The sequence below is a fragment of the Rutidosis leptorrhynchoides genome, chromosome 11, assembly GCF_046630445.1.
Source record: "Rutidosis leptorrhynchoides isolate AG116_Rl617_1_P2 chromosome 11, CSIRO_AGI_Rlap_v1, whole genome shotgun sequence".
In the NCBI taxonomy this organism is placed as follows: domain Eukaryota; kingdom Viridiplantae; phylum Streptophyta; class Magnoliopsida; order Asterales; family Asteraceae; genus Rutidosis; species Rutidosis leptorrhynchoides.
In genome coordinates this window covers 233,505,476-233,532,854 of record NC_092343.1, presented here as the reverse complement: position 1 = coordinate 233,532,854, position 27,379 = coordinate 233,505,476, and the positions used below count along the sequence as shown (strand labels likewise).

At 34.1% G+C, this 27,379-nt stretch overlaps 1 protein-coding gene across 1 annotated transcript; it reads right to left on the bottom strand.

Moving 5' to 3' along the window:
- Positions 1-1,302: 1,302 nt before the first annotated feature.
- LOC139875446 (uncharacterized) lies at positions 1,303-2,940 on the bottom strand. Its single transcript, XM_071862780.1, has 2 exons — positions 2,061-2,940; positions 1,303-1,499 (listed from the first exon to the last, which is right to left on the bottom strand). Exons 1-2 carry the CDS (start codon positions 2,938-2,940, stop codon positions 1,303-1,305), a joined length of 1,077 nt encoding a protein of 358 aa, XP_071718881.1.
- Positions 2,941-27,379: the final 24,439 nt, after the last annotated feature.

Sequence of the window (27,379 nt, the reverse complement as noted above, 5' to 3'; positions counted from 1 at the left end):
ATTAACAGAAGAGGTTACAAAACTTACTGCAGAACGAGACAACGCTATAGCTGCCTCAGCTTCTGTGAAACTTGAATTTACCAAACTTCGCCAACATTTTTCGGAGTTTGCCAAAAAAGTCCTCAATTCTCATCCTGTTTCTGCTCAGTTTTCAACTTACACTGCCGCTCTACGATTGCGCGAAAGAGTGGAATTTTTGGATGAAATTGCTCCTTACTGTACCATACCAAACCCACTACCACCCGCGATGGAAGACCGCGTATGTTCGCTTACAGATGCTCGAGATGCATTTTCTTCTGCGAAAGAAAAAATAGCGGACATTCCAATCCCAAAAGTTACCGCGCTAAGTCAGCAGGATGATGCTACTGTCAATGACATCATTGAGCTTGATTTATCAAAACCATGATGATATTGTAAAACTTAGCACGCAGCTATCTCTGCGCAATTATTAATAAAATTTTCATATTTCCATATCTATTTGCAAGTACTTTTATTTATATAGCGCTTTCATTAACAATATTCGTAACACGAACTTGTCCTTTGCAATTTTCAACTTTTATTATTATGCACATAATAAGTATGTACTTTTACGAAACAATCTTTATGCGTGTATATTTATACGTTATGAATCTTCTAAGTCTGCCAAAACGATCCTTAGGCAATCAATTAGCATTGCGAAGCATCTAAGTATTGGCAAAATCAAATACTTCGGATTTGAAGTTCCTTTCGCAATAATTATTTTTTGCAAATGTGGGCAATTTCATCACTTTGCTATTTAAGCATCGCGAAACACCTCATTATTATGAAACAAAATACAAAACATTTCATAAACTTTTTGGCATTTCACAAATAAACTCTTTGCATATTCTTACAAGTGTCAACTTTTGAAATTCCTACAAGTGTGATCAGGACTTGCAAAAAATTAAAAATAAGAACACATAGAAAGAATATCAACTATAGGCCTTGCAACTAATTTCTCACTTTACACATATGTAACATAGCCTTCATATGATTTTCGCAAAGTTATGCATAATATCGCTTTAAAAAAGCAGCATGCCACGCATTAGGTAAAGTTCGCCCTTCCACATCTGTGAGCTTATATGAACCTGCTGCATTAATTGCCATAACTTCATAAGGACCCTCGCAGTTAGGTCCTAATTTGCCAAGTTTTTATGCTCTACTTGCATCATTATTTCGCAGTACCCATTCGCCTATATCAAAAGATAAAGCACACACTTTTTTGTTATAATACTTGGTGATTTGTTGTTTATTATTTGCTTCTCTGATAGCAGCTATTAACCTTCACTCTTCGATGAAATTCAGATTTTCACCCAATGCATCATCGTTTGCTTCTTCCTCGAAGTTAGCAACTCTATGCGTTGGCACAAGAATTTCTGCGGGTATTACTGCCTCGGAGCCATATACCAAACTAAAAGGTTTTTCCCCTGTGCTTTTCTTAAAAGTAGTGCGATGTGCCCACAACACATTGGGTAATTCATCTACCCAACCAGTTTACTTTTCGCATAGCCTCTTTTTAATATCGCTTACAATATCGCGATTGGTTACTTCGCATAAGCCATTAGCCTGTGGATGTGCCACTGATGTAAACTTTTGGATTATATTTAAATCAGTGCACCATATTTTAAAAGGATCTTTCGCTATTTGGGCACCATTATCGCTAACTAATTCGCGTGGAATACCAAATCTGCAAACAATATACTCTAATACAAAATTACGCACTTGCACTCCAGTGATAGTGCGAACCGCCTTAGCTTCAACCCATTTTGTGAAATAGTCAATTGCCACAATCAAGAATTTGACATTGCCAGGTCCTGCGGAAAATGGCCTTACAATGTCAATAGCCCACTTGTGAAATGGCCATGGTGAATTAACAGGAATCATATCATGCCTTGGCATCCGATTCTGCGGAGCATGCCTTTGACAGCTTTTACAACGCTTAACAATTTTTGCAACATCACGATATAGGGATGGCCAAAAGTAACCCATCCGCATAATTTTCACCGCGATAGTTTTATAGCGTGAATGCAATGCACAAGAACCGTTATGCACCTCATCAATGATCATTTCTTCTTCAATTAGGCCCACACATCCCATCATTGGACCGCAGTATGATTTGCGATATAAAACATCATTTTGAATAATATACATTGGTGCTCGCTTTCTTACTAAGCGAGCTTTGCGCTTATCACTTGGTAAAATATCACTGCGAATGTATTGCAGGATTGGTTCCATCCAATTTGGTTGTTCTTCTACAACCGACGCGACCATTAAATCGTTATCTATTGACTTTCTTAGCAATTCCTCAACCCAAACTTGTTTTTGAAAGTGCGAAAACGTTAGAGCAGCCAACTTACTCAAAGCATCCGCCTTCTTATTTTGACTTCTTGGCACTTGTGCGAGTTCAAAAGGCTCAAATCGTACTGCCAATTCTTTTAACAGCTGCAAATATTTCTGCATTGAGGAATCATGTGCTACGAAAGAGCCATTAAACTGATTTGCTACTAATTGCGAATCTGTAAATGCTCGGAATTTAGTGATATCCATTTTACGTGCAATATTTAACCCAGAAAGCAAGGCTTCATATTCTGCTTCATTGTTTGTCACATCAAAAATAAAATGTAACACGTACGTATGCTCTTCACCACTTGGGCTTGCCAAAACCAAACCCGCACCTGCGCCTTTTGCACATGAAGCTCCATCAGTAAATAAATCCCAAGTTTCGCCACATACTGGCTTTAATTCTGTTCGCTCATTAATCACCTCCAACTCCCCCGTCATTTCGGCGAGATAATCCGCCAAAACTTGACCTTTTATAGCATTGTGCGGAAGGTAAGAAATTTGATAAGCACCTAACTCCACTGCCCACAATGCGAGTCTACCAGATATCTCTGGTTTTGTTAAGACTTGCTTGACCGGCATATTAGTTAAGACGTGCACTGGATGCCCTTGAAAATATCTTCTTAACCTTCGCGATGTTAATATTAGCGCATACACAAACTTTTCAATCGGCGCTTAGTTTATTTCACTTCTTGTAAGAGCTTTACTGACAAAATACACAGGTTTTTGTATTTTATCCCTTTCCGCAACTAAAACTGAGCCAAAAGCTTCATTTGCTACCGATATATAAAGGTAAAGAATTTCGCCATCAATTGGCTCTGTTAACGTAGGCAAAGTTTTCAACAACTTCTTCATTTCTTGAAATGAGGTTTCTGCTTCGCTTGTCCAAACAAAGCTTTCTTGTTTCAAACAGCCTTTTAAAGTTTTGAAAAACGGTAATTGTCTTTCAGCGGCTTTAGACAAGAAACGCGTTAATGCGGCTAACTTTCCCGTCAAACTTTGCACTTCCTTGACCGTTTTTGGTGCTGCCATATTTTCAATAGCCACAATTTTCTTTGGATTAGCTTGAATACCTTGTTCAGTAACAAGATATCCCAAAAACTTTCCTTCAGTTTCGCCAAAACTACATTTTAGCGGTTTAAGCTTCATGTTTATCCTTCGCAATGTGTCAGATGTTTCGCGCATATCTTCAATAATTCGCTCTTGTGTTGTGCTTTTGATTACTAAATCATCTACATAAGCCTCAAGATTACACCTAATTTGCTTTTCGAAAGCGGTGTCAATCAAACATTGATACGTCGCACCCGCATTGATTAAACCAAAAGGCATCATTATGTAAGAAAATATGCCTTTGCCCGTGTGAAACGCGGTTTTATCTGCGTCCTCTTGAACCATTGGGATCTGATGATAACCCCTTGCCGCGTCCAAAAAGCATTTATATGGAAAAGCATGTAAAGATTCCACTTTCAAATTAATCTCTGGAAGTGGATAGTTATCCTTAGGGCACGCTTTATTTAAATCCTTGAAATCAATACACATTCTCCATGAACCATCACGCTTTTTCACCAAAACTGGATTCGCAATCCATGATTGGTATTGAACTTCTTGTAAAATTCCATCTCTCACCAATTTTGTTACCTCTTCACACAGCCACTTCACGCGATCTGAGGGCATGCCTCTACGCTTCTGCACTACAGTTTTAAAGCTGGATTTACATTAAGTTTGTGTTCCAAAATATGACGCGGAACACCAGTCATATCATTTTCACACCAAGTAAAAACATCCATATACTGCACAAGTAACTGCACAATTTGTTTCCTAGTATCTGCACTAACATTGCATCCCACTTTAATTTATTGCTCGGGATATAAAGGATTAACCATTACCATGTTGTCCGTGGCTTCAGCGGTTTCTTGCACTGCACTTTTTACATTAACAGCCGCACAAATGGGCATAATGCTTGTTGAACTTATTGTCGTAACGCCTTTATTCGTTGCGAATTTAATCATGCCATGAATTGTAGATGGAACAATTCCGAATTTATCTAAGGCTGTTCTGCCTAACAACATGTTATAGCGAGATGAGGTCCGCATAACATAGAAATCCAGTCGCGCTCGCCGCACTAAACCATTATCATTTTCATCAACAAGCTCAACATCTAAGGGCAAGACGCCCATAGGCAATGAGGATTCTCTCGTAAAACCGGTTAGCGAGGCTGCGGTTGGTTGTAAAGTTGCTCTAATACTCTCCAGCAGTTGAACAAAACATTGTTCATAAACAATGTCAACACCACTGCCATTATCAACATGAACCTTCATGATTGTGATTCCAGTTTCCGCAATTTTGCACGATACTATTATCGGCATTTCAGAGAAATCATCGCTCTGCATTTTTGGAAAACTAATTGGCGCAAACTGCCAATTATGAAACATTCTTGCCGACTTTCGCTTTCTTCCTCATTTTTGGGCATATGCTTGCGCAGCGACAGCAATACCACTATCAATTCCGATATTGCTCATTATTTCAATTAAACAAGCAATTTACCGCCAATTACAAACATATTCGCCTGTGAATCATCAAAATAACACACAATTAGAATTAAACAAGCCAATTAATCGTTTGATAGCACAAAACAAAAAATTTCAAGTTTAATTCTTAAAACGTGTCCCACGGATGACGCCAATTGATCAATCCCTAATTAATGAGTTACTTAATTATGGATTGAGTTCAATGAGACTAAGATGGAGGTTGGGATGTTTGATGATTATTTTGGGCCCTGATGAACGTCTTTCACTTTAACTATCAAGTGATCAACCATCCCGACCCGGTCTTGATTGTCAATTAGCATGATTCACCTTAACATAATGTAAAAGTTCCTTGGGCAAGATCACAAGAGAAAATTACAAAGGTCTGGGCAAATGGCAGAGAATCAACAACCTATAAATGAGAGGCCATGCTCTCTATTTATAGTATTCGAAATATCCGCGGTCTGCAGATTGCTTAACTATCCGCGAAAACTTAGCAGAATAAACCGCAGTCTTTTATTAATGCGGAAACATAACCGCTATACTTATTTTCAGCGAATATTCCACACCTTTTTATTATAGTTCGCGTAACTTCTGCTCTTGGCCTTTAGCAAATAAAATATACATATACAATGCTATGTATATGATCATTGTCCATGTGATACGGTAGTCTCCTCGGTTTGATACATAATCCCCCTTGCACACGGTACAGGTTCTTTACTTTTGGGGTGGAGCAATAATACTTCTGTACGCGCCTATAAAGTAACAAACATGCAATAAAAAATATATTTAGTAGTTAGAAGTATTATACAAGTATGTATCACAGAGAAGTATTCTGAGTAAAAAAAATCTACAATTAATGAGAGTAAAAACAATAACCTTTTTTTGCTGCAATTCAATCGCTGTTTGCGGTGTCAACCCTTGTATTGTTGAATTCTTATTTTGCACACCATTGCTTGGATCCATTTTCACAACAGGCCATTGAACATACGTCCCTACTACATCTTTTAAAAACTCCTTCATTGAATCTTTATTAATGCCTTTAAGCGGTATTGGAAGCCTCAAGGACTCGCAACTCTTAGCGAATACTTTTATTTTAAACTTCATGTAAAAAGGTACAACTTTTTCCCCATCTACTTCTGTATCTTCACTGGTTGGGTATACTATACCCTTAGCACACACAATATGGTCTATACGATTAGGGTGAAATAACATGATTTCAACCGGCTCCTATAAACATTAGCAAGACATGAAATGTAGTTAATAGTTTATATGTCAATTGAAGTAATCAAAAAGTTGTCAGTTACTATACCTTTGTGTTTTTCAAATTTAAATGCGCTTCGTATTTCACCCGATCCCTCGAATCACGAATCCCTTGGTTTTGAATGGCTAGTCCCTTCACGTTCGTCTGTTTCACCACCCTCATGTGTTGTTCCACCTCTCTCCGTTGTTGTTCCTCTCTCCGCTGTTCCTCTTCCCTCCGTCGTTCCTCCATCTCTCTCCATTGTTCCTCCTCTCTCCGCTGTTCCTCCTCTCTCCGTTGTTCCTCAACTATCCTCCGTTCCTCCTCTCTCAGTTGTTGTTCAATTACTTGATTTTCATCAACTACCTTATCATTCCCCATCACCTGCTCGTCTACTACTTCGTCTTCAATTAGTGTCATCTCTATCTCCGGGTCATCATGTGAATCTGATACAGGTGATCCGGAGTTTTCTCTTCTTTTATTCTCTTTTATACGCTCGTCTACTATTTCCTTTATTTCACCCACTGTATATACTTTCTCTCCCTTCTGTTTTTTACGTAGTCGGACTGTGCTATACCCTAACATGTTACTAACACCCCTAGTTCTACCACCATGTTCTTTCCCTACATGTTCTAACATGGCATCCCCACCCTCTTTATCCATCCTAAGCTGAAAAAAAAAACTGTTATATAAAATATTTTAATACTTAATTATAATCATATAATGGCAAACTAAATTATAATACAATTTTATTTATGAGCGTCGAATTTGTTTCGAGACATTTCCTCTTCCCTTCTTTATCTGGCTTCATCCTACCCAACACATAATTCCTTGTGGCGGGATTAATAATATCGTGGTACATTGTATGCTTGTTAGGATCATCTTTTTCCAGCTCCCACCTTTTTTGGTGGCCACGATATCCTGACCGACCAACACGGGCATAATTTTATTTCTTTTGTTTCAAAGCGTTTAACCGTACTTGTGCTCGTAGTGTCTTTACATATTACATAAGATTAGAGAACACATAAGTTATAGTACCATAATCTAACTCCAAAAATGATAAAAATCAAATGAATAAAACTAACCAGTTTTTCCGGTGTATTTTCAAGTTTACCAAAAGTTAACCATTTTTCTGGAGTAATGAAAAAATAATCTTCGACTTCAACATATGGAAGTTTACCGTCATCCATATGTGTTCGTAACTTTTGCCTAAATCTCTTAAAAACTCCGTTACAATGTTGAAGTGTTTTTATCTTTGCAAAATCGTCTTTAATAAAATGCGTATCCTGCATGTAGAATTAAACTTAACTAGTGAATGTTGTTATACACATATAAATTATTATCAGATACACAAAATTTTTGAATTTTATATCTTGATTTCCAACCATAAAGCGTCTTTCTCCTTGGGCTCTATTAGCCTCCAGTCATCTACAAGATAATCCATCCTCCGCCTTGTTATAACACCTATATTACTCAAAAAAATCTTCTGGTGTTCTCCTATCGCTTCCCCGAAAATGTCAAACTCTACCTCAATCGGAACCACTAAAACTCTCGGTTTGTTAACACCTCTCTTGGTTTTCTTCCTTTGTGGTTGTTGGGTCCCCACCCATATCATTATCATTGTTATTGTTTTGATTCTGTATATATAACAAATACAACAGTAAAACCAGTGTAACAATAATATCAATGATTCTACATATATAAAATTCATAACATTAACTATGATTCTGCACATCCCTATTACTCTAACTATGATTCTGCAAATATACAACAGTGAAACAAACCAAATACAATACTAAAACAAATGTAACATTCATACCATTAAGAACAGTTTTATTCGAACCAAATATAGATACATTATATGAATACACGTACCATGATTTTTAGTTGCAGTAGAGAGTGTTAGGGTTTATGTAGCTCGTTCCAATTGAAGCAGCAATTTCGTTTTGGAAGCAATCCAATTGATGAATTGACGGTTACTAATTGCGAATTGAGGAAGTTTTGGAGCATCAGACACAAGCAGGAAAATAGTATGGCGGTTTTTGATTGAAACTTTGGATTATTAGGGTTGAATATTGATGAATCGATGGAGGGATTTGAGGCCGGATTAAAATTTTTGGAGCGAGTATATAGGAGGATCATGGCGGTAGTGTTAAATTATAGCGGGTATAAAATTTTCCCAAGCTCCCAATTTGTTTCTCCTGTTCTTGAACAAGAATTTAATATAACTATGATAAATAAAAATAATAATAATAAGTGTATAAGTGTATAGTTATAATTAAATATATAAAATATTAAGTGTTACACCAAATAAAATGAATAAATAATACGTAAATCTATTTTAAAAAAAAATCTATAAATTTTGAATAACTTCATGTATCTTGGACCTCGTCTCCTTCTTGGTGGTCTTGCCTCAAGTATATATCATTTTGAATAACTTCATTCATAGGTGCAACACCGACTGAAAATGGAGGTAACTCGTCAAATTGATCGTATTCTTCCTCATCGACAACATCTTCAACACCAACAATCCGTCGTTTTCCGTATATAACCACGTGACATCTACTGTCAGTGTTGTTCGTGATAAAAAACACTTGTGTAACTAGTTTTGCTAAAATAAATGGTTCTAACACGTAGCCATTAGTGGATAGATTAACCGTTGTAAAACCATCTTCATCTATTTTAACACTTTGATTATTAACCCACTTACAATTGAACAGGGGTATACTGACCGAACCATAATCTAATTCCCATATCTCTTCAATAACACCATAATAAGAGTCTTTAGCGATCTTTGATCTTTCTTCACGATTAACAATGGTTACTTGAGTCGAAGAGGCTATCACTGTCACTCTGTTATTTTATGTCATACCCTTATCATCTTGTTTTTTGGTGTGAAATGTATAACCATTAATCTCATAGCCTTGGTATGTTACCACATTTCTAGGCCCAAATGCTAAATCTTCTACTGTTTTATCAACATTTGGAAGTGCGCTCCTAACTTTGTCTTTCAACCATTCTGAAAATGTACTTTTATGTTCTTTAGCCAACCTCGTTGCGCTCTTATGACGGTTATCTCGTCTTAACAACGACTGGTGCTCCCGTATGTACGGATCAATACATGTAGTTTGATGTAACACTGTAAAATGTGCCTCATGTATACCATCAACATTTTTTGGAAATCCCACTTTGCGCCCAAGTGTCCCTTGACCAGATAGTCTACCTTCATGTCGACTTTGTGGAATCCTGATACTTCTAATCTCAACCATATAGTCTGTGCAGAAGTTAACCACCTCTTCGGAAGCATATCCTTCAACAATACTACCTTCTGGTCGATTGTGGTTCCTGAAAGGATCCGAAACTAATCATCCGGACGTTGTCCATATTGATTACAAACGAATTACAATAGTTGATAACATTGCGAGGTACTTGCCCTCTATATGATACATCTTACAAACGTTGCATTTATTCTAAAAAGGCAATCTATAGTTACATCCAGAATTGACATAATCGCCTGACATTTCATAATATTCGAATGACCTAAACCACCATTTACTTAATAATAGTCTCTATGAACTTCAATGACTCGAATGCAACGCCTTATGATATAAGACCTTAATAGCCTCGAGTAGTATCCTTAGTACGAGCTAATGCACAGCGGAAGACTTAATTCATACCTGAGAATAACATGCTTTAAAATGTCAACATAAAGTTGGTGAGATATAGGTTTAATGCCGGCAGCGATATATATATATATAGACCACAAGATTTCGTATGTAAACATTTCAATAAAAATATTCTAAGTGGTTGAGCACTTGGTAACCATACTTAACAATTAATCACGTCACATATTCCCTTTAATATGAAATCTTACTACACCGTACCAAGTGTAGTCACGAAACGAAGTACTGTGCAACCGTTGAATACTGGTCGTCCAGTCCGGTTGGGGTTGTCAGGCCCGATAGATCTATCAACAGGATTCGCGTTTACAATACCGCTGTAAATATTAGTTACCAAGCTACAGGGAAGTATGCCAGTGGTACAACTCAACGTAGAATATATTTTTCAGTTACTTGTGTCCATAACGTAAATCATTTATAAAAACAGCGCATGTATTCTCAGCCCAAAATATTTAAAGTTTAAAAGGGACTATATACTCACCGTTGTCTTGAAGATATATATAATTTGACTAGGTCTCCGGTTGATATCACGAACCTATCCATATATAATATATCAATATATTTTCTTTTTAAGAAATAAACGTTTCATATATATACTTTTAATACTTTTATAATTCCTTAGTCCGTAGTTAGCATTCTGATGTTAGTAGTCCACAATTAGTTGCTTAATAAAGTAAATAAATAAATAAAGACCACATCGTATTCATGTTGATCGGAATTAATCTTGACCCACGGTACCGGTGTTGTCAAATGACGTATTGCGTACATAAAGTACCGGTGTTGTCAAATGACGTGTTGCGTACATACGTGAGGTCTTATGATTAATCTTCTCGTGTTGTTTACGGGTGGTCCTGAAATATATAAAATTAAATTACGAGTACATATATATAAAATATCATGTTATTTTAGAAAGATGTGATTTATTTAATTTTTCTCCAATTATTTTCGTGGCTAAACAAGCTTTGGACACCCGATCTTATTTTGGTCATAATTTCTTCGTTACAACTCCGTTTTCGTTGGTTCAAATTGCCACTTCCTTGGATCGAGTCCTTCTTTGAGACTATGAATTGAAAATACCTTGGTTTATATTCAAAATCACACGGCATAGGTGAAACTTTAGTGAAACTTATGAAGTTAAACATTTTCCTTTATGTAAACAACCTTAAATGGTTATTTTTGTAAAAATACTTATACTTTGAATTAAATCATGAAATTTTTATGTGTTATCATATTCATAGTAAAAATCATTTTTCCAGAACATAAACCTCCAATTCAAAGTTTAAGATGGTTTTTAATTATCCAACCCAAAACAGTCCCCGGTGACACTCCGACGTCGTAAAAACAGTTTTTAAGATATTCTTTGAAAAACCAAGTTATACCTTGTTAAATTAGCATATAATTAAGATATGTTACAGGTCTTGAAGTATTTTAAAAGTTAAGTTAGAAGGATCTATTTAGTTTGCGAACAAGTTTGAAATCATTCAAACTATGTTCTAGTTTATAAACTCTTATATATATAGCTATAAATATATGAATTGAAAAAGAGTTGAAGTAGAGTTTTTACCTTAAGTTTAAAATGTAAAGTTGCTGGAAAGAAGTAGTAAAATAAAAGTTGAGAGAGTTCTTGTAAATGTATGTGAAAATTGGAAGTAAAATTTGGAAAATGAATGTGTAAAGATGAGTTAGAAATGGTGCTTATTTATAGGCTTGAAAATTTGGTTTTTAGTGAAAATATCTAAGATAAGTTAAAATTTATTATGTCATGAATGACATATTATTCCAATAATTGAAGATTTCTATTGGTATATACCAATAGTAAATACTTCTAGAAGCTGTGTATAGTACCCTAGATATACGTATAGAAATCTTTGAGAAAACGGAACGAGGATTCAAATATAGCTATCTTTTGTAAATATACTTATATTGTTTTATGTATGTAAGCCCTTTAAAAGTGATAAAATACATATCTATATGATGCATGTATAAGTATTATAGGTTATAAGTATTTACGTCGAAAAACATTACGTATAGTTATCGTTTTGAAAACTTAAGTTAGTAGTTTCAAAATATACTTATAACTTATTGTTATTAATACAAAATGAGATATTAAAACATCCTTAGATCATATTAAATATGTATATATACATATATATATACACAAACGTATAATTATCATATATTGTATAGTTCGTGATATCATCGGTCAAACTAGACGGTCAAACGTTGTGTAAAACTCTTTTCGGAAACATAAATCTCAACAATTTGGATTGCTTATCATGTTGGTAAGGTTTAATTTATGTACATATTAATCTTATAAGTATAGAACGATCAAAAAAAAAATGCGGGTCAACTTTAGGGTTTTTGCTTATCGTGTCAGAACCATATAGAGATTAGAGTTTAAATTTAGTCGGAAATTTCCGGGTCGTTACAGTACCCACCCGTTAAAGAAATTTCGTCCTCGAAATTTGGTAGAGGTTGTCATAAATCACAATAGGAATGTTTTCATGACGAATATGAGGTAATAATGAATTTTTATCATTATTGAAAGATTTAGATAAAACAATTCGGTTATGTGAGACGCACGAGTGAAGCTATCACAAAAGAGTGAAATGAGTAAATATAGAATTGTTGTAACCGATGACGTGATTATGATCGATTTCCGGGATTTAAGGGTTTTAAAGAAAATCTTATGTAATAAGATTTAGTTTTGCGGCGATCAGGATCTTCTTTGATTTAACGCGGCAATCTGTTTTGATTTCTTTGTCGAATATTTCACTATAAATTTACCTCCTTCCCTTTCTTTCATCCCACATCTTCTATTCTTTCTCTTTAGTTCCTACTTTAAGACATTCGCTAATATGCTCCATCCCATTCTAACCCTTGTTATATTTCTAACTTTCATATCTTTCATTCTTCTTTTTCATCTATCACCAGAAGAATCTATTCTCTTTTATCCTTTCCTTGGAATTATAATGTTTTTAATTCTCCCGTGCCTTTACGTTGCAATACGTATTGATATGCACGGTTTGTAGTTTCGGGGTTGTTGTTAGGTTTTATACCTTCCCTTATATTTCGATGTTCCTACTCCCGTCCCTTAAAATCATTGTCATCCACAGTTAATGCTCTCTCTTATTTGCTGTGGTTTATGTTCCTATTTCTATTCTGAGGTTTTGTCCCTTCATTTCTTCTTCCCGTCCTCGAGCCAAGCGAACAATGGTCCGAAATTCGTAGGTAGGAAATTTTGAATGAACCTTGCTATTGGTTTTAGAATGAAATTGTAATGGCACGATCTTGATTCGTTAAATTACTCGAATATTCCGAAAAAAATAGAACTATCAAGGTGATACGTTCTAATATGTTTGGAGACTTGATAGAATGTAAGAGCCGTGTAACATGGCTCATGATGACGGTACTGTGTATCATCACATTCCATTAGAAACTTAACATGACTTACTGTAATATAATGAAGTTGATCAAGTTTCATTATATTATACTAATTCATGTATCAGTTCCCAACACTACTTCAAAACATTCATATTTTTAAACTTAGAGATTTCAGAATTTAGAAACTAACACAGTTTCTTTTATATTGTAGCGCAGATGTTACGGAGAGTTAAATGATCGCAGATAGGAATAGTTGTAAAAATATCTCCAGAAATATGAAAAATATGTATAACGAATGAAGATATCTTATAATATCTAAGATAAAATGATGGTGAAGAATATCATCTTAAAAAGTTTAGAATAAGGAGCAGTGTTCTTACTAACGGTTTCAGCAGGCACTGGATCATTTGGATCCTTTGAAGGCAGGTTCTGTTTTCATGATTTGTTCACGACCTCCTTCATACTTTGCTCAATCCGTTTTCCAGTTCCAAACCTTCTCTTTTTCTCAGCTTTCCCACCATACCATTCTTTATCATCAATCTTTTGATTGTTAAAGTCGTTTACAGTTTTTGCTGCTTCATCAGCATTTCAAGAGCTACTTCATAGTTCAGGGTGTTTTCAAAAATTTCACATTCGAAGTATGAAATTTCTTAGGAATAAATGTTATAGGTATAACTGGGGAAGTTCTGCAAAATTTTCAAAATGCTAATTGCGGATTTCGCCAAAGGGTGGACGATCTGCTGGTACATTTGCTGATGATGTCGTGAAATATAAAGGATTTTCTGGTAACGACGTCAAAAGGACAAGGTATAAATATCGAGGTTATAATAGGAGTAGTCTCATTGAGAAGTCAAAGTGGAGCTGTGACAAAATTAGCTAATTGAAAAGGAATCGTATGATTGTTTTTACCAAGGAATGGTAAGGAATTCAACGCGGATAAGTTTATAACTTTGGTTTCGAAGGTTTCTCAAGTGCATAATTGTATGCAGGAATCTTTCTTCCATAGATGAGGTGCGGCTGGTTCAATTTCTCGGTCGAGGTGTTTTCAGGAATCATGAAAGGATTTGAATGCGAATTGTAATCGTCAAGTTACGAATGAGGTTTAAGATAAAATCAAGTGGCAAGCTTGAAGAATTGTTTAGTTTCATATGTTACAATCAACATTTTAATTCATTTTAATTGTCCAATGTTTTCTTCTTTATGCCACTTGTTGGATTTTGGTAGGTCAAAATCCGAATATGAAATTTGATTAAAAATGGTTATTCTGGGGTGAGCGGATACGAATATCGGTGGTTGTAAGTAAGATAATAGATAACCGTTGAATCAGATTCAAGAATGTACAATATAACTTATTAATGTGAATTCTAAATATTCCTCGGGTACTACCCACCCGTTAAAATATTTTCATCATTAATAGTTTGTACGAAAGAATTTTTAATTACTATCTTTATGAAAATATACTTGCATATATATTTTCTTCAGAGATAATCATAGATTTAATGAGTCAATAAGATATTAAACTCATTTGATTTATCGTTAATTCTAGATTACATAATCTCTAAGACTTTAGAAATTACATAATCGTCATACGATACGTAAAGCGAAGATAATCGATGTAGAACGATATATAGAACGAAGATCATACTCGAAGTACAGATATTGAGTCGTGTGATGTTGATATTCGAGATACAGATTGTGATGTTGAGATTTAAGGCGCGGTTGTGATTGGGGTGATAAAGGTACTGTCGGCATTGACGATGGTAGTACGGATTATGCTGCTGGTGCTGCTGTTGGTGTTTGTAACCTTCGCACCATATTCTCCAAAACCACTACCCGAGCACGGAGTTCGTTGACTTCTTCTATTATTCCGGGATGATTGACGGTTGGAACGAGCGAATGAACAAGATTTGAAATATGGGATAGTATGTAATCATGACGAGATACTCTAGAAATGAGCGAGAAAATGGTGTTTCGAATAGGTTCGCCGGTGAGTGCTTCAGGTTCATCGTTAAGAGGACAATTTGGTGGATGGAATGGATCACCTTCTTCTTGCCTCCAGAAATTTAGTATATTACGAACCCATCCCCAATTCATCCAGAATAGATGATGGGAAATTGGTTGATCCATTCCGGTAACGCTGTTCTCGGAGCTCGAATGGAAATCCATATCGGCGAAGCTATCGAAGTCGGAGGAATTTGAGCTGGATGAAGAATCCATCTTGTATGGTCGGAGAAATGAATTTTTGGTTTGGAATAGATTATAGGAGTTGGGTTTGGTACTCTTCAATACATAATTTACATATGTATATATATAATATCAAAATCCCATGAATTACGGAGAATCTTTGAAATACGTCAGGCAATGTCTAGAGTAACAGATACGCTAGGATATGAATTTTGTCTATACACTATCGATGCACTAAATGCAGTAAGATGTGTCTAGACTTAAGAATGATAAGCAGGCAGTTCCCTAAGGATGATAAGCAGATGATTTCCGACTAGGATTGATAAGCAAAACTTTTGACAGGCAGACACGGTCAAAGTCCAGACTCACTTAATGTATCCTAACAACTACTAGTTAGACACACTAATGCAAGGCCTGGTTCGCTAAGACCAACGCTCTGATACCAACTGAAAGGACAGTGGGGACGCATCCCACTCAGTGCCTTCTCGGCTAACCGCCTTAGTGACCACTGAGCGTATCTCAGAAACTGATTTTACAGCCCGCCTCTCGGCAGTACAGCCAACCCTGATAGGGACCGCGAGGGGCAAGAGCCAATGCTTCGTCATAGGTAACACTGTGAGAACCCCCTCTACGATTAACCCGCTCATAAACGGCATTAAACCAGCTCTGATGCCAACTGAAAGGATCCGAAACTAATCATCCGGACGTTGTCCATATTGATTACAAACGAATTACAATAGTTGATAACATTGCGAGGTACTTGCCCTCTATATGATACATCTTACAAACGTTGCATTTATTCTAAAAAGGCAATCTATAGTTACATCCAGAATTGACATAATCGCCTGACATTTCATAATATTCAAATGACCTAAACCGCCATTTACTTAATAATAGTCTCTATGAACTTCAATGACTCGAATGCAACGCCTTATGATATAAGTCCTTAATAGCCTCGAGTAGTATCCTTAGTACGAGCTAATGCACAGCGGAAGACTTAATTCATACCTGAGAATAACATGCTTTAAAATGTCAACATAAAGTTGGTGAGATATAGGTTTAATGCCGGCAGCGATATATATATATATAGACCACAAGATTTCGTATGTAAACATTTCAATAAAAATATTCTAAGTGGTTGAGCACTTGGTAACCATACTTAACAATTAATCACGTCACATATTCCCTTTAATATGAAATCTTACTACACCGTACCAAGTGTAGTCACGAAACGAAGTACTGTGCAACCGTTGAATACTGGTCGTCCAGTCCAGTTGGGGTTGTCAGGCCCGATAGATCTATCAACAGGATTCGCGTTTACAATACCGCTGTAAATATTAGTTACCAAGCTACAGGGAAGTATGCCAGTGGTACAACTCAACGTAGAATATATTTTTCAGTTACTTGTGTCCATAACGTAAATCATTTATAAAAATAGCGCATGTATTCTCAGCCCAAAATATTTAAAGTTTAAAAGGAACTATATACTCACCGTTGTCTTGAAGATATATATAATTTGACTAGGTCTCCGGTTGATATCACGAACCTATCCATATATAATATATCAATATATTTTCTTTTTAAGAAATAAACGTTTCATATATATACTTTTAATACTTTTATAATTCCTTAGTCCGTAGTTAGCATTCTGATGTTAGTAGTCCACAATTAGTTGCTTAATAAAGTAAATAAATAAATAAAGACCACATCGTATTCATGTTGATCGGAATTAATCTTGACCCACGGTACCGGTGTTGTCAAATGACGTATTGCGTACATAAAGTACCGGTGTTGTCAAATGACGTGTTGCGTACATACGTGAGGTCTTATGATTAATCTTCTCGTGTTGTTTACGGGTGGTCCTGAAATATATAAAATTAAATTACGAGTACATATATATAAAATATCATGTTATTTTAGAAAGATGTGATTTATTTAATTTTTCTCCAATTATTTTCGTGGCTAAACAAGCTTTGGACACCCGATCTTATTTTGGTCATAATTTCTTCGTTACAACTCCGTTTTCGTTGGTTCAAATTGCCACTTCCTTGGATCGAGTCCTTCTTTGAGACTATGAATTGAAAATACCTTGGTTTATATTCAAAATCACACGGAATAGGTGAAACTTTAGTGAAACTTATGAAGTTAAACATTTTCCTTTATGTAAACAACCTTAAATGGTTATTTTTCTAAAAATACTTATACTTTGAATTAAATCATGAAATTTTTATGTGTTATCATACTCATAGTAAAAATCATTTTTCCAGAACATAAACCTCCAATTCAAAGTTTAAGATGGTTTTTAATTATCCAACCCAAAACAGTCCCCGGTGACACTCCGACGTCGTAAAAACAGTTTTTAAGATATTCTTTGAAAAACCAAGTTATACCTTGTTAAATTAGCATATAATTAAGATATGTTACAGGTCTTGAAGTATTTTAAAAGTTAAGTTAGAAGGATCTATTTAGTTTGCGAACAAGTTTGAAATCATTCAAACTATGTTCTAGTTTATAAACTCTTATATATATAGCTATAAATATATGAATTGAAAAAGAGTTGAAGTAGAGTTTTTACCTTAAGTTTAAAATGTAAAGTTGCTGGAAAGAAGTAGTAAAATAAAAGTTGAGAGAGTTCTTGTAAGTGTGTGTGAAAATTGGAAGTAAAATTTGGAAAATGAATGTGTAAAAATGAGTTAGAAATGGTGCTTATTTATAGGCTTGAAAATTTGGTTTTTAGTGAAAATATCTAAGATAAGTTAAAATTTATTATGTCATGAATGACATATTATTCCAATAATTGAAGATTTCTATTGGTATATACCAATAGTAAATACTTCTAGAAGCTGTGTATAGTACCCTAGATATACGTATAGAAATCTTTGAGAAAACGGAACGAGGATTCAAATATAGCTATCTTTTGTAAATATACTTATATTGTTTTATGTATGTAAGCCCTTTAAAAGTGATAAAATACATATCTATATGATGCATGTATAAGTATTATAGGTTATAAGTATTTACGTCGAAAAACATTACGTATAGTTATCGTTTTGAAAACTTAAGTTAGTAGTTTCAAAATATACTTATAACTTATTGTTATTAATACAAAATGAGATATTAAAACATTCTTAGATCATATTAAATATGTATATATACATATATATATACACAAACGTATAATTATCATATATTGTATAGTTCGTGATATCATCGGTCAAACTAGACGGTCAAACGTTGTGTAAAACTCTTTTCGGAAACATAAATCTCAACAATTTGGATTGCTTATCATGTTGGTAAGGTTTAATTTATGTACATATTAATCTTATAAGTATAGAACGATCAAAAAAAAATGCGGGTCAACTTTAGGGTTTTTGCTTATCGTGTCAGAACCATATAGAGATTAGAGTTTAAATTTAGTCGGAAATTTCCGGGTCGTTACAGTTCCTTACATTCCCTTTTAAGATACCCATATATCTTTCGAATGGATACATGTAACGTAAGAAAACTGGACCGCATTCGTTGATTTCTCCAACAATGTGAGATACCAAGTGAACGATGACATCAAAGAAAGAAGGTGGAAAATACAACTCAAGTTCACAAAGAGTGAGTATAATATCTCTTTGATAATCATCCAACACCGCAGGATCAATCACCTTCGAATGAATCGTGTTAAAAAATAAACATAGTTTTGTTATTATGTGTCGTATGTGGTTAGGTAAAATTCCACGAATTGCAATAGGAATCATCTGAGTCATTAGTACATGACAGTCATGTGACTTCATACCAAGTAACTTCAAATCTTTCATCGAAACCAACTTTCTAATGTTAGCCGAATAACCTATTGGAACCTTAACATTATATAAACATTGGCAAAATTTAGTTTTCTCGACCTTCGACATGGTATAACGGGCTGGCGGAAGATACTTGGTATAACGACCCTCATTTTTCCATTCTATACTTTTCCTTATTAAAATGCCCAACTATATAATTAAACTTAATGATTAAACTTTAATTAACGATTGTTAAGAATTATATTAATTAACTTTATGTAATAATTAACAAGTTAATAAAAAGATAAAAATAAAGAGCTGATTAATTTTTAGGAACAAATAAATAACTTTAAACTTGTGTACTTAAAATAATTAAACTTGGATGATTAAGGAATCATTTAAGCTAATCTAAAGTACAAGGACTTAAGTGAAAAAGTTAAACCCTAGCCCCATTAAACCCTAGCCGATTTTGGAAGGGTAAAATTACCATTTTGCCCTCCAAAATTTCGGCCAAGTCAAATAACCCTAACCCCCTCTTCAAGCTAACTTGTTCCCTAAGTTAATCTAACCCTAACCCTAATTCTAGAATTTTCCTATCCTCCATATAAATAGAGGCCTAACCTAAACCTTTTCTTTGTACCAAATCACAATCAAATCTCTCTCCCAAAAATCTCTCTCTCTCTCCTAATTTTCGGCTCAAAATCAAAAATACCACCACCACCACCATCGAATTCCACCACCATCATCAAGGATTTTCCAAGTGATCTTCAAGTGTTCTTCGCGTTCTTCGTGTTCTTCAAGAATCTTCGAGGTGTTCTTCGAATCTTCAAAGGCTTTGATCTTCAATCTTCATCGTGATCATCTTTTCTTTTGTTAGTCATCTTCGAATCTTTAAAGGTATAAAATAAACCCTAAACTATTTACATAATCTTTGATCTTTGTTTAATTCATATTCACATTACAAACTTGTTAATTCATAACCATATACATAAACACACCTAGATCTATACATGAAAAAAAAAAATTAATATGTATGTATGTATGTCGACCCAAAAGGAAAAAAAAAAGGGAAAAGGAAAGTTTGATCTTTAAAACCTAGGTGATTAGATAAAGATTTGTTTGTGTTTAATTAAGGAAACAAAATAAATACATATATATACATATACATATCGATACATATATATATACATGTAAATATATATATATATATATATATATATATATATATATATATATATATATATATATATACACACATATATATACGAATTATATATACATATACATATTAAAACCCTAAACCCTAATTACACCTAAACTATACTACTTTAATTAAAACCCTAAATTATTAAAACCCTAATTAATTATTAAACCCTAGACATTAATTAAACCCTAGTTATTAATTACTAAACTCTAATCATTAAAATACTACTTTAACTAATTAACCCTAATTAATTAATGAAACCCTAATATTACTTATACTATTATTTAACACTTACACTTATACTATTATTAACACATATACGATACTACTTATATTATACGATTACGATAGTTATTCACGATAGAGTGAAGTTACTTAAACATCGACGTTGCCAAAGGCCTAGGGTGTTCATCGGTACCACTATGGGACGCTTGTGGATTACGAATGCCAAACTTAGATTTTGGTCAAGAAATCCTGGGCCAACCGGTATCAATAGTTCATCTTGGTGACTCGGAGGTGGCTTAGATGTTTGGGTACGGTCCACAATATCAACCCGACTATAGTAATCATACACTTAGTTACTTCCACACTTAATAGGTGATAGACTTATTAAGCACAACTCACTAGTGTTCAACACTAACTTACTAAAAATAGAAACTTTCTAAAAATAGAAACTTTCTAAAAGTGGAAACTTACTAGGAATGGAAACTTAGTAAAACGAACTACACTTACATGCTTAAACTTAAACGTGGGCTAAACACTTAACTACTCTTAAATGTCATAGGTTGACTTTTCTGCTCACTCATCCAACTTTCTATTCCGAGGAATAACTAGCTCTCTCTCTCTCTACTTACTAAGGTGAATTCATAGCCCCACTCTTTATTTCTAACAACTTATTTACTTTTATTGGGGTGAGACACATGTTGTTTTTACATTTTACAATTTAGACACAAGCACCAACTGTTAAAACTATGCTATACCCGGCTATGTCCGACTAAGTCCCTACAGTGATATTTTTAATTGCTCGTTGAATGCATTCTTAATTATTGGGGGTAAGCCTATCGGGAGTAACGTCCCCGATACATTTGACTAAGTCTTTGTATTACTTAATAATGAAATTAAACCGACAAGTATACACACAACTTGTCTTTGGGGCGAACTTGAATGTTTAGTCTAAATATCACGCGTTGGCATAACTTTTTAATCCTGCGAGATCAACTTTACAAACTAAATCTTGTGGTCTAAAACAACGGTCAAACTTATTTGTTAAACCTATGAACTTCACTCAACCTTTTTGGTTGACACTTTAGCATGTTTTGTCTCAGGTGCTGACTGATCAAGCTTTCTTACTTACTGAAAGGATCCGAAACTAATCATCCGAACGATGTCCATATTGAATATAAACGAATTACAATAGTTGATAACATCGCGAGGTACTTGCCCTCTATATGATACATTTTACAAACGTTGCATTTATTCTTAAAAGGCAATCTATAGTTACATCCAGAATTGACATATTCGCCTGACATTTCATAATATTCAAATGACCTAAACCGCCATTTACTTAATAATAGTCTCTATGAACTTCAATGACTCGAATGCAACGCCTTATGATATAGGTCCTTAATGGCCTCAAGTAGTATCCTTAGTACGAGTTAATGCACAGCGGAAGACTTAATTCATACCTGAGAATAACATGCTTTAAAATGTCAACATAAAGTTGGTGAGATATATAGGTTTGATGCTAGCAGCGTTATAACAATGGACCACAAGATTTCATATGTAAACATTTTAATAAAAATATTCTAAGTGGTTGAGCACTTGGTAACCATACTTAACATTTAATCACGTCGCATATTCCCTTTAATATGAAATCTTACTACATTGTACCAAGTGTAGTCACAAAACGAAGTACTGTGCAACCGTTGAATACTGGTCGTCCAGTCCGGTTGGGGTTGTCAGGCCCGATAGATCTATCAACAGGATTCGCGTTTACAATACCGCTGTAAATATTAGTTACCAAGCTACAGGGAAGTATGCCAGTGGTACAACTCAACGTAGAATATATTTTTCAGTTACTTGTGTCCATATCGTAAAACATAAAATACATGTATTCTCATCCCGAAATATTTAGAGTTTAAAAGTGGGACTATATACTCACTGTTGTCTTGAAGATATGAAATTTGACTCGGTCTCCGATTGATATCACGAACCTATCCATATATAATATATCAATACCTTTTCTTTTTAAACAAACGTTACATATATATATACTTGTTATACTTTTAATACTTTGAAAAATTCCTTAGTCCGTAGTTAGCATTTCGTTGTTAGTAATTCAATTTTTAATGGTTCATATTTAGATGTTTAATATACCCGCAATGAAATATATAAAACCCCCAATGAAATAAATAAAACCCCATCGTATATGTATTGGTCGAGATTAATCTTGACCCACGGTACCGGTGTTGTCAAATGACGTGTTGCGTACATAAAGTACCGGTGTTGTCAAATGACGTGTTGCGTACAAACATGGGATCTTATGATTAATCTTCTCGTGTTGTTTACGGGTGATCCTGAACCATATAAAATTGAATTATGAGTACATATATATAAAATATCATGTTATCTTAGAAATATGTGATTTATCTAATTTTTTTCCAATTAATCCCGAAGTTGAATAAGTCTAGGATAACCAATTTTGTTTCGGTCATAGTTTCTTCGTTACAACTCCGTTTTCGTTGATTCAAATTGCCATCTCCTTGGATCGAGTTCTTCTTTAAGACTATGAACTAGAAATACCTTGGTTTGTACTCAAAATCACACGGCATAGGTGAAACTTTAGTGAAACTTATGAAGTTAAACAATTTCCTTTATGTAAACAACCTTAAATGATTATTTTTCTAAAAATACTTATACTTTGAATTAAATCATGAAATTTTTATGTGTTATCATATTCATAATAAAAATCATTTTTCCAGAACATAAACCTTCAATTCAAAGTTTAAGATGGTTTTTAATTATCCAACCCAAAACAGTCCCCGGTTGCACTCCGACGTCGTAAAAACAGTTTTTAAGGTATTCTTTGAAAAACCAAGTTAAACCTTGTTAAATTAGCATATATTTAAGTTATATTACAGGTCTTGAAGTATTTTAAAAGTTAAGTTAGAAGGATCTATTTAGTTTGCAAACAAGTTTGAAAACTTTCAAACTATGTTCTTGTTGTTAAACTTTTATACCACAAAATAAGATAGCTATATATATATGAATCGAATAAGGTTATGAACATAGATTCTACCTCAAGTTCCTTGGATAAGATTGCTGTAAAAGAGGATTGAAAAGCTAGAACCAAAAGGGTGATGGAAGTGGATGAAAGATTGGAAGTAAGTTGGTGTTCTTGGAAGGTTTTCTTGAAGTGTTGTTGTAAGAGTTTTCTTATGGTGTTTAAGTAAGGTTTTTATGGCTAGATCTTCTTGGTAATTTGCTGGATTGTTATGGAGTTCAAAGCTCTTGAAAGTGTGTGTGTTTTTAGCTAGAGAATGGAAGTAAAATGAATCAAAAATGATGATACATATATACTCCTAAAAATGTGATCTTTAAGGATAACATGACAAAATTTTAGTTTGTATTTTTGTAATTAGTCTTACAATCATTCAAAAGTAATTACCTTATACATAAGGCATTGAACAAGGCTGGTTAGGTGGTGATTTGATGTGTATATACCAATAGTAAATACGTATAGAAGCTAGGTATGATACGAGTACAAATACTCTAGATATACGTATAGAAATTTTGTGAAAAATGGAAGGAGGATTCAAATATAGCTATCTTTTGTGAATACACTTATATGGTTTTATGTATTTAAGTTCTTAAAAGTGATTAAATACATTACTTATACGATATATGTATAAACATTATAAGTCATAAGTATTTATGTCAAATAACGTTACGTATGGTTATCGTTTTGAAAACTTAAGTTAGTAGTTTCAAAATATACTTATAACTTATTGTTATTAATATAAAATGAGATATTAAAACATCCTTAGATCATGTTAAATATGTATATATACATATATATACACAAACGTATAATTATCATATATTGTATAGTTCGTGAAATCATCGGTCAAACTAGACGGTCAAACGTTGTGTAAAACTCTTTTCGAAAATATAAATCTCAACAATTTGGATTGCTTATCATGTTGGTAAGGTTTAATTTATGTAAATATTAATCTTATAAGTATAGAACGATCGAAAAAGTGCGGGTCAACTTTAGGGTTTTTGCTTATCGTGTCGGAACCATACAGAGATTAGAGTTTAAATTTGGTCGGAAATTTCCGGGTCGTTACAGTACCCATCCGTTAAAGAAATTTCGTCCTCGAAATTTGGTAGAGGTTGTCATAAATAACAATAGGAATGTTTTCATGACGAATATGAGGTAATAATGAAATTTTATCATTATTGAAAGATTTAGATAAAACGATTTGGTTAAGTGAGACGCACGAGCGAAGCTATCACAAAAGAGTGAAATGAGTAAATATAGAATTGTTGTAACCGATGACGTGATTAGGATTGATTTCCAGAATTTATGGAAAATCTTACGTAATAAGATTTGGTTCTTTGGCGATCAAGATCTTCTTTGATTTAGTGCGGCGATCTGTTTCGATTTCTTTGTCGAATATTTTGCTATAAATCCATTTCCTTCTCTTCCTTATTTCCACAACTCACATCTTCTATCCTTTCTCCTTCAACTCATACCTTAAAGTATTCTTTTAAATGCTCCATCCCGTTCTAATTCTTGTTATACTTCTAACTTTCATATCTTTCATTCTTCTCTTTCATTTATCGCCAGAAGAATCTATTTACTTCTATCCTTTCCTCGGAATTATAATATTTTTAATTCTCCCGTGTCTTTACGTTGCAATACGTATTGATATACACGGTTTGTAAATCCTGGGTGATTTTCGGCCTTTGTATTCTTCATTATTTTTCAAAGCTTCATACTTTCGTTTTCTCTTCCTGACTTTGAGTCAAGCGAGTAATGGTCCGGAATTTGTAGATATGAGATTCGAAATGAGTATAGCTAATGCTCTAAGAAAGAAATGGTAATAGGACAAATTTTGATTTGTCAAATTACCAGAATACCCCGGAAAAGATAGAACTGTCAGGATGACACGTTCCTATTATGTTTGAGAATTGGATAGAATGTAAGAGCCGTGTAACATGGCACATGATGATGGTACTGTGAATCATCACATTTCATTAGAAACTTAACATGACTTACTGTAATATAATGAAGTTGATCAAGTTTCATTATATTATACTAATTCATGCATCAGTTCCCAACACTGCTTCAGAACATTCCTATTTTAAACTTGAAGGTTTTAGAACTTAGAAACTAACACAGTTTCTTTTATGTTGTAACGCAGATATTACGGAGAGATAAATATTCTCAGATAAGAATAGTTGTGAAAATATCTCCAGAAATATGGAGAATATGTATAACAGAAGATATGAAGATATCTTATAATATCTAAGATAAGATGATGATAAAGAATATCATCGGGAAAGGTTTAGGATAAGGGGTAGGGTTTTTACTAATGGTTTCAGCAGGCACTGAATCGTTTGAATCCTTTGAAAGCAGATTCAGTTCTTGTGATTTATCTACATCCTTCTTCATACTTTGCTCAATCCGTTTTCCAGTTCCAACTCTCCTCTTTTTCTAAGCTTTACCAACACAATGTACTTCATCATTAAACTTTTGACTGTTAAAGTCGTTTACAGTTTTTGCTGCTTCTTCAGCATTTCAAGAACTACTTCATAGTCCAGGATGTTTTTCAGAACTTCACATTCGAAATATGTAATTCTTAGGGATAGTCGTTCTCGGTATAACTGGGAGAATTTCTACGAGATTTTCAAAATACTGATTGCGGATTTCGCCAAAGAGATAACGAGTTGCTGGTACGTCTGCTGATGATGTTGTGAAAAAGGTTCTCCGGTAACAACGGCGAAAGGACAAAGTATAAATATCGAGATTATAATAGGAGTAGTCTCACTGAGAAGTCGAAGTGGAGCTGTGACAAAATTAGCTTCTTGAAAAGGAATCGTATGATTGTTTTTGATAATGAATGATAAGGAATTCGACGCGGATACGTTTTAACTATAACTTCGGTTTCGAAAAATTTTCAGGTGCATCACTGTATGCATAAATCTTTCTTCCGTAAACGAGGTGCGGCTGGTTCAACTTCTCGATCGAGGTGTTTTCAAGAATCATGAAAAGATTTGAATGAGGATTATAATTGTCGAAGTACAAATGAGGTTTAGGATGAAATCAAGTGGCAAACTTGAAGAATTGTTTAGTTTCATATGTTATAATCAACATTTTATTTCATTTTAATTGTCCAATGTTTCTTCTTTATGCCACTTGTTGGATTTGGATAGGTAAAAATTCAAATATGAAATTTAAATGGAAATGGTTATTCTGGGGTGAACGGATACGTATATCGATGGTTGTAAGTAGAATAACAAATGACCGTTGAATCAGATTCAAGAATGTACAATATAACTTATTAATGTGAATTCTAAATATTCCTCGGGTACTACCCACCCGTTAAAATATTTTCATCATTATTAGTTTGTACGAAGGAATTTTTAATTACTATCTTTATGAAAATATACTTGCATATATATTTTCTTCAGAGATAATCATAGATTTAATGAGTCAATAAGATATTAAACTCATTTGATTTATCGTTAATTCTAGATTACATAATCTCTAAGACTTTAGAAATTACATAATCGTCATACGATACGTAAAGCGAAGATAATCGATGTAGAACGATATATAGAACGAGGATCATACTCGAAGTACAGATATTGAGTCGTGTGATGTTGATATTCGAGATACAGATTGTGATGTTGAGATTTTGGGGGTGACAAGAGTACTGTCGGCGTTGATGATGGTGGTATAGATTATGCTGCTGGTGCTGCTGCTGGTGTTTGTAACCTTCGCACCGTATTTTCTAAAGCCA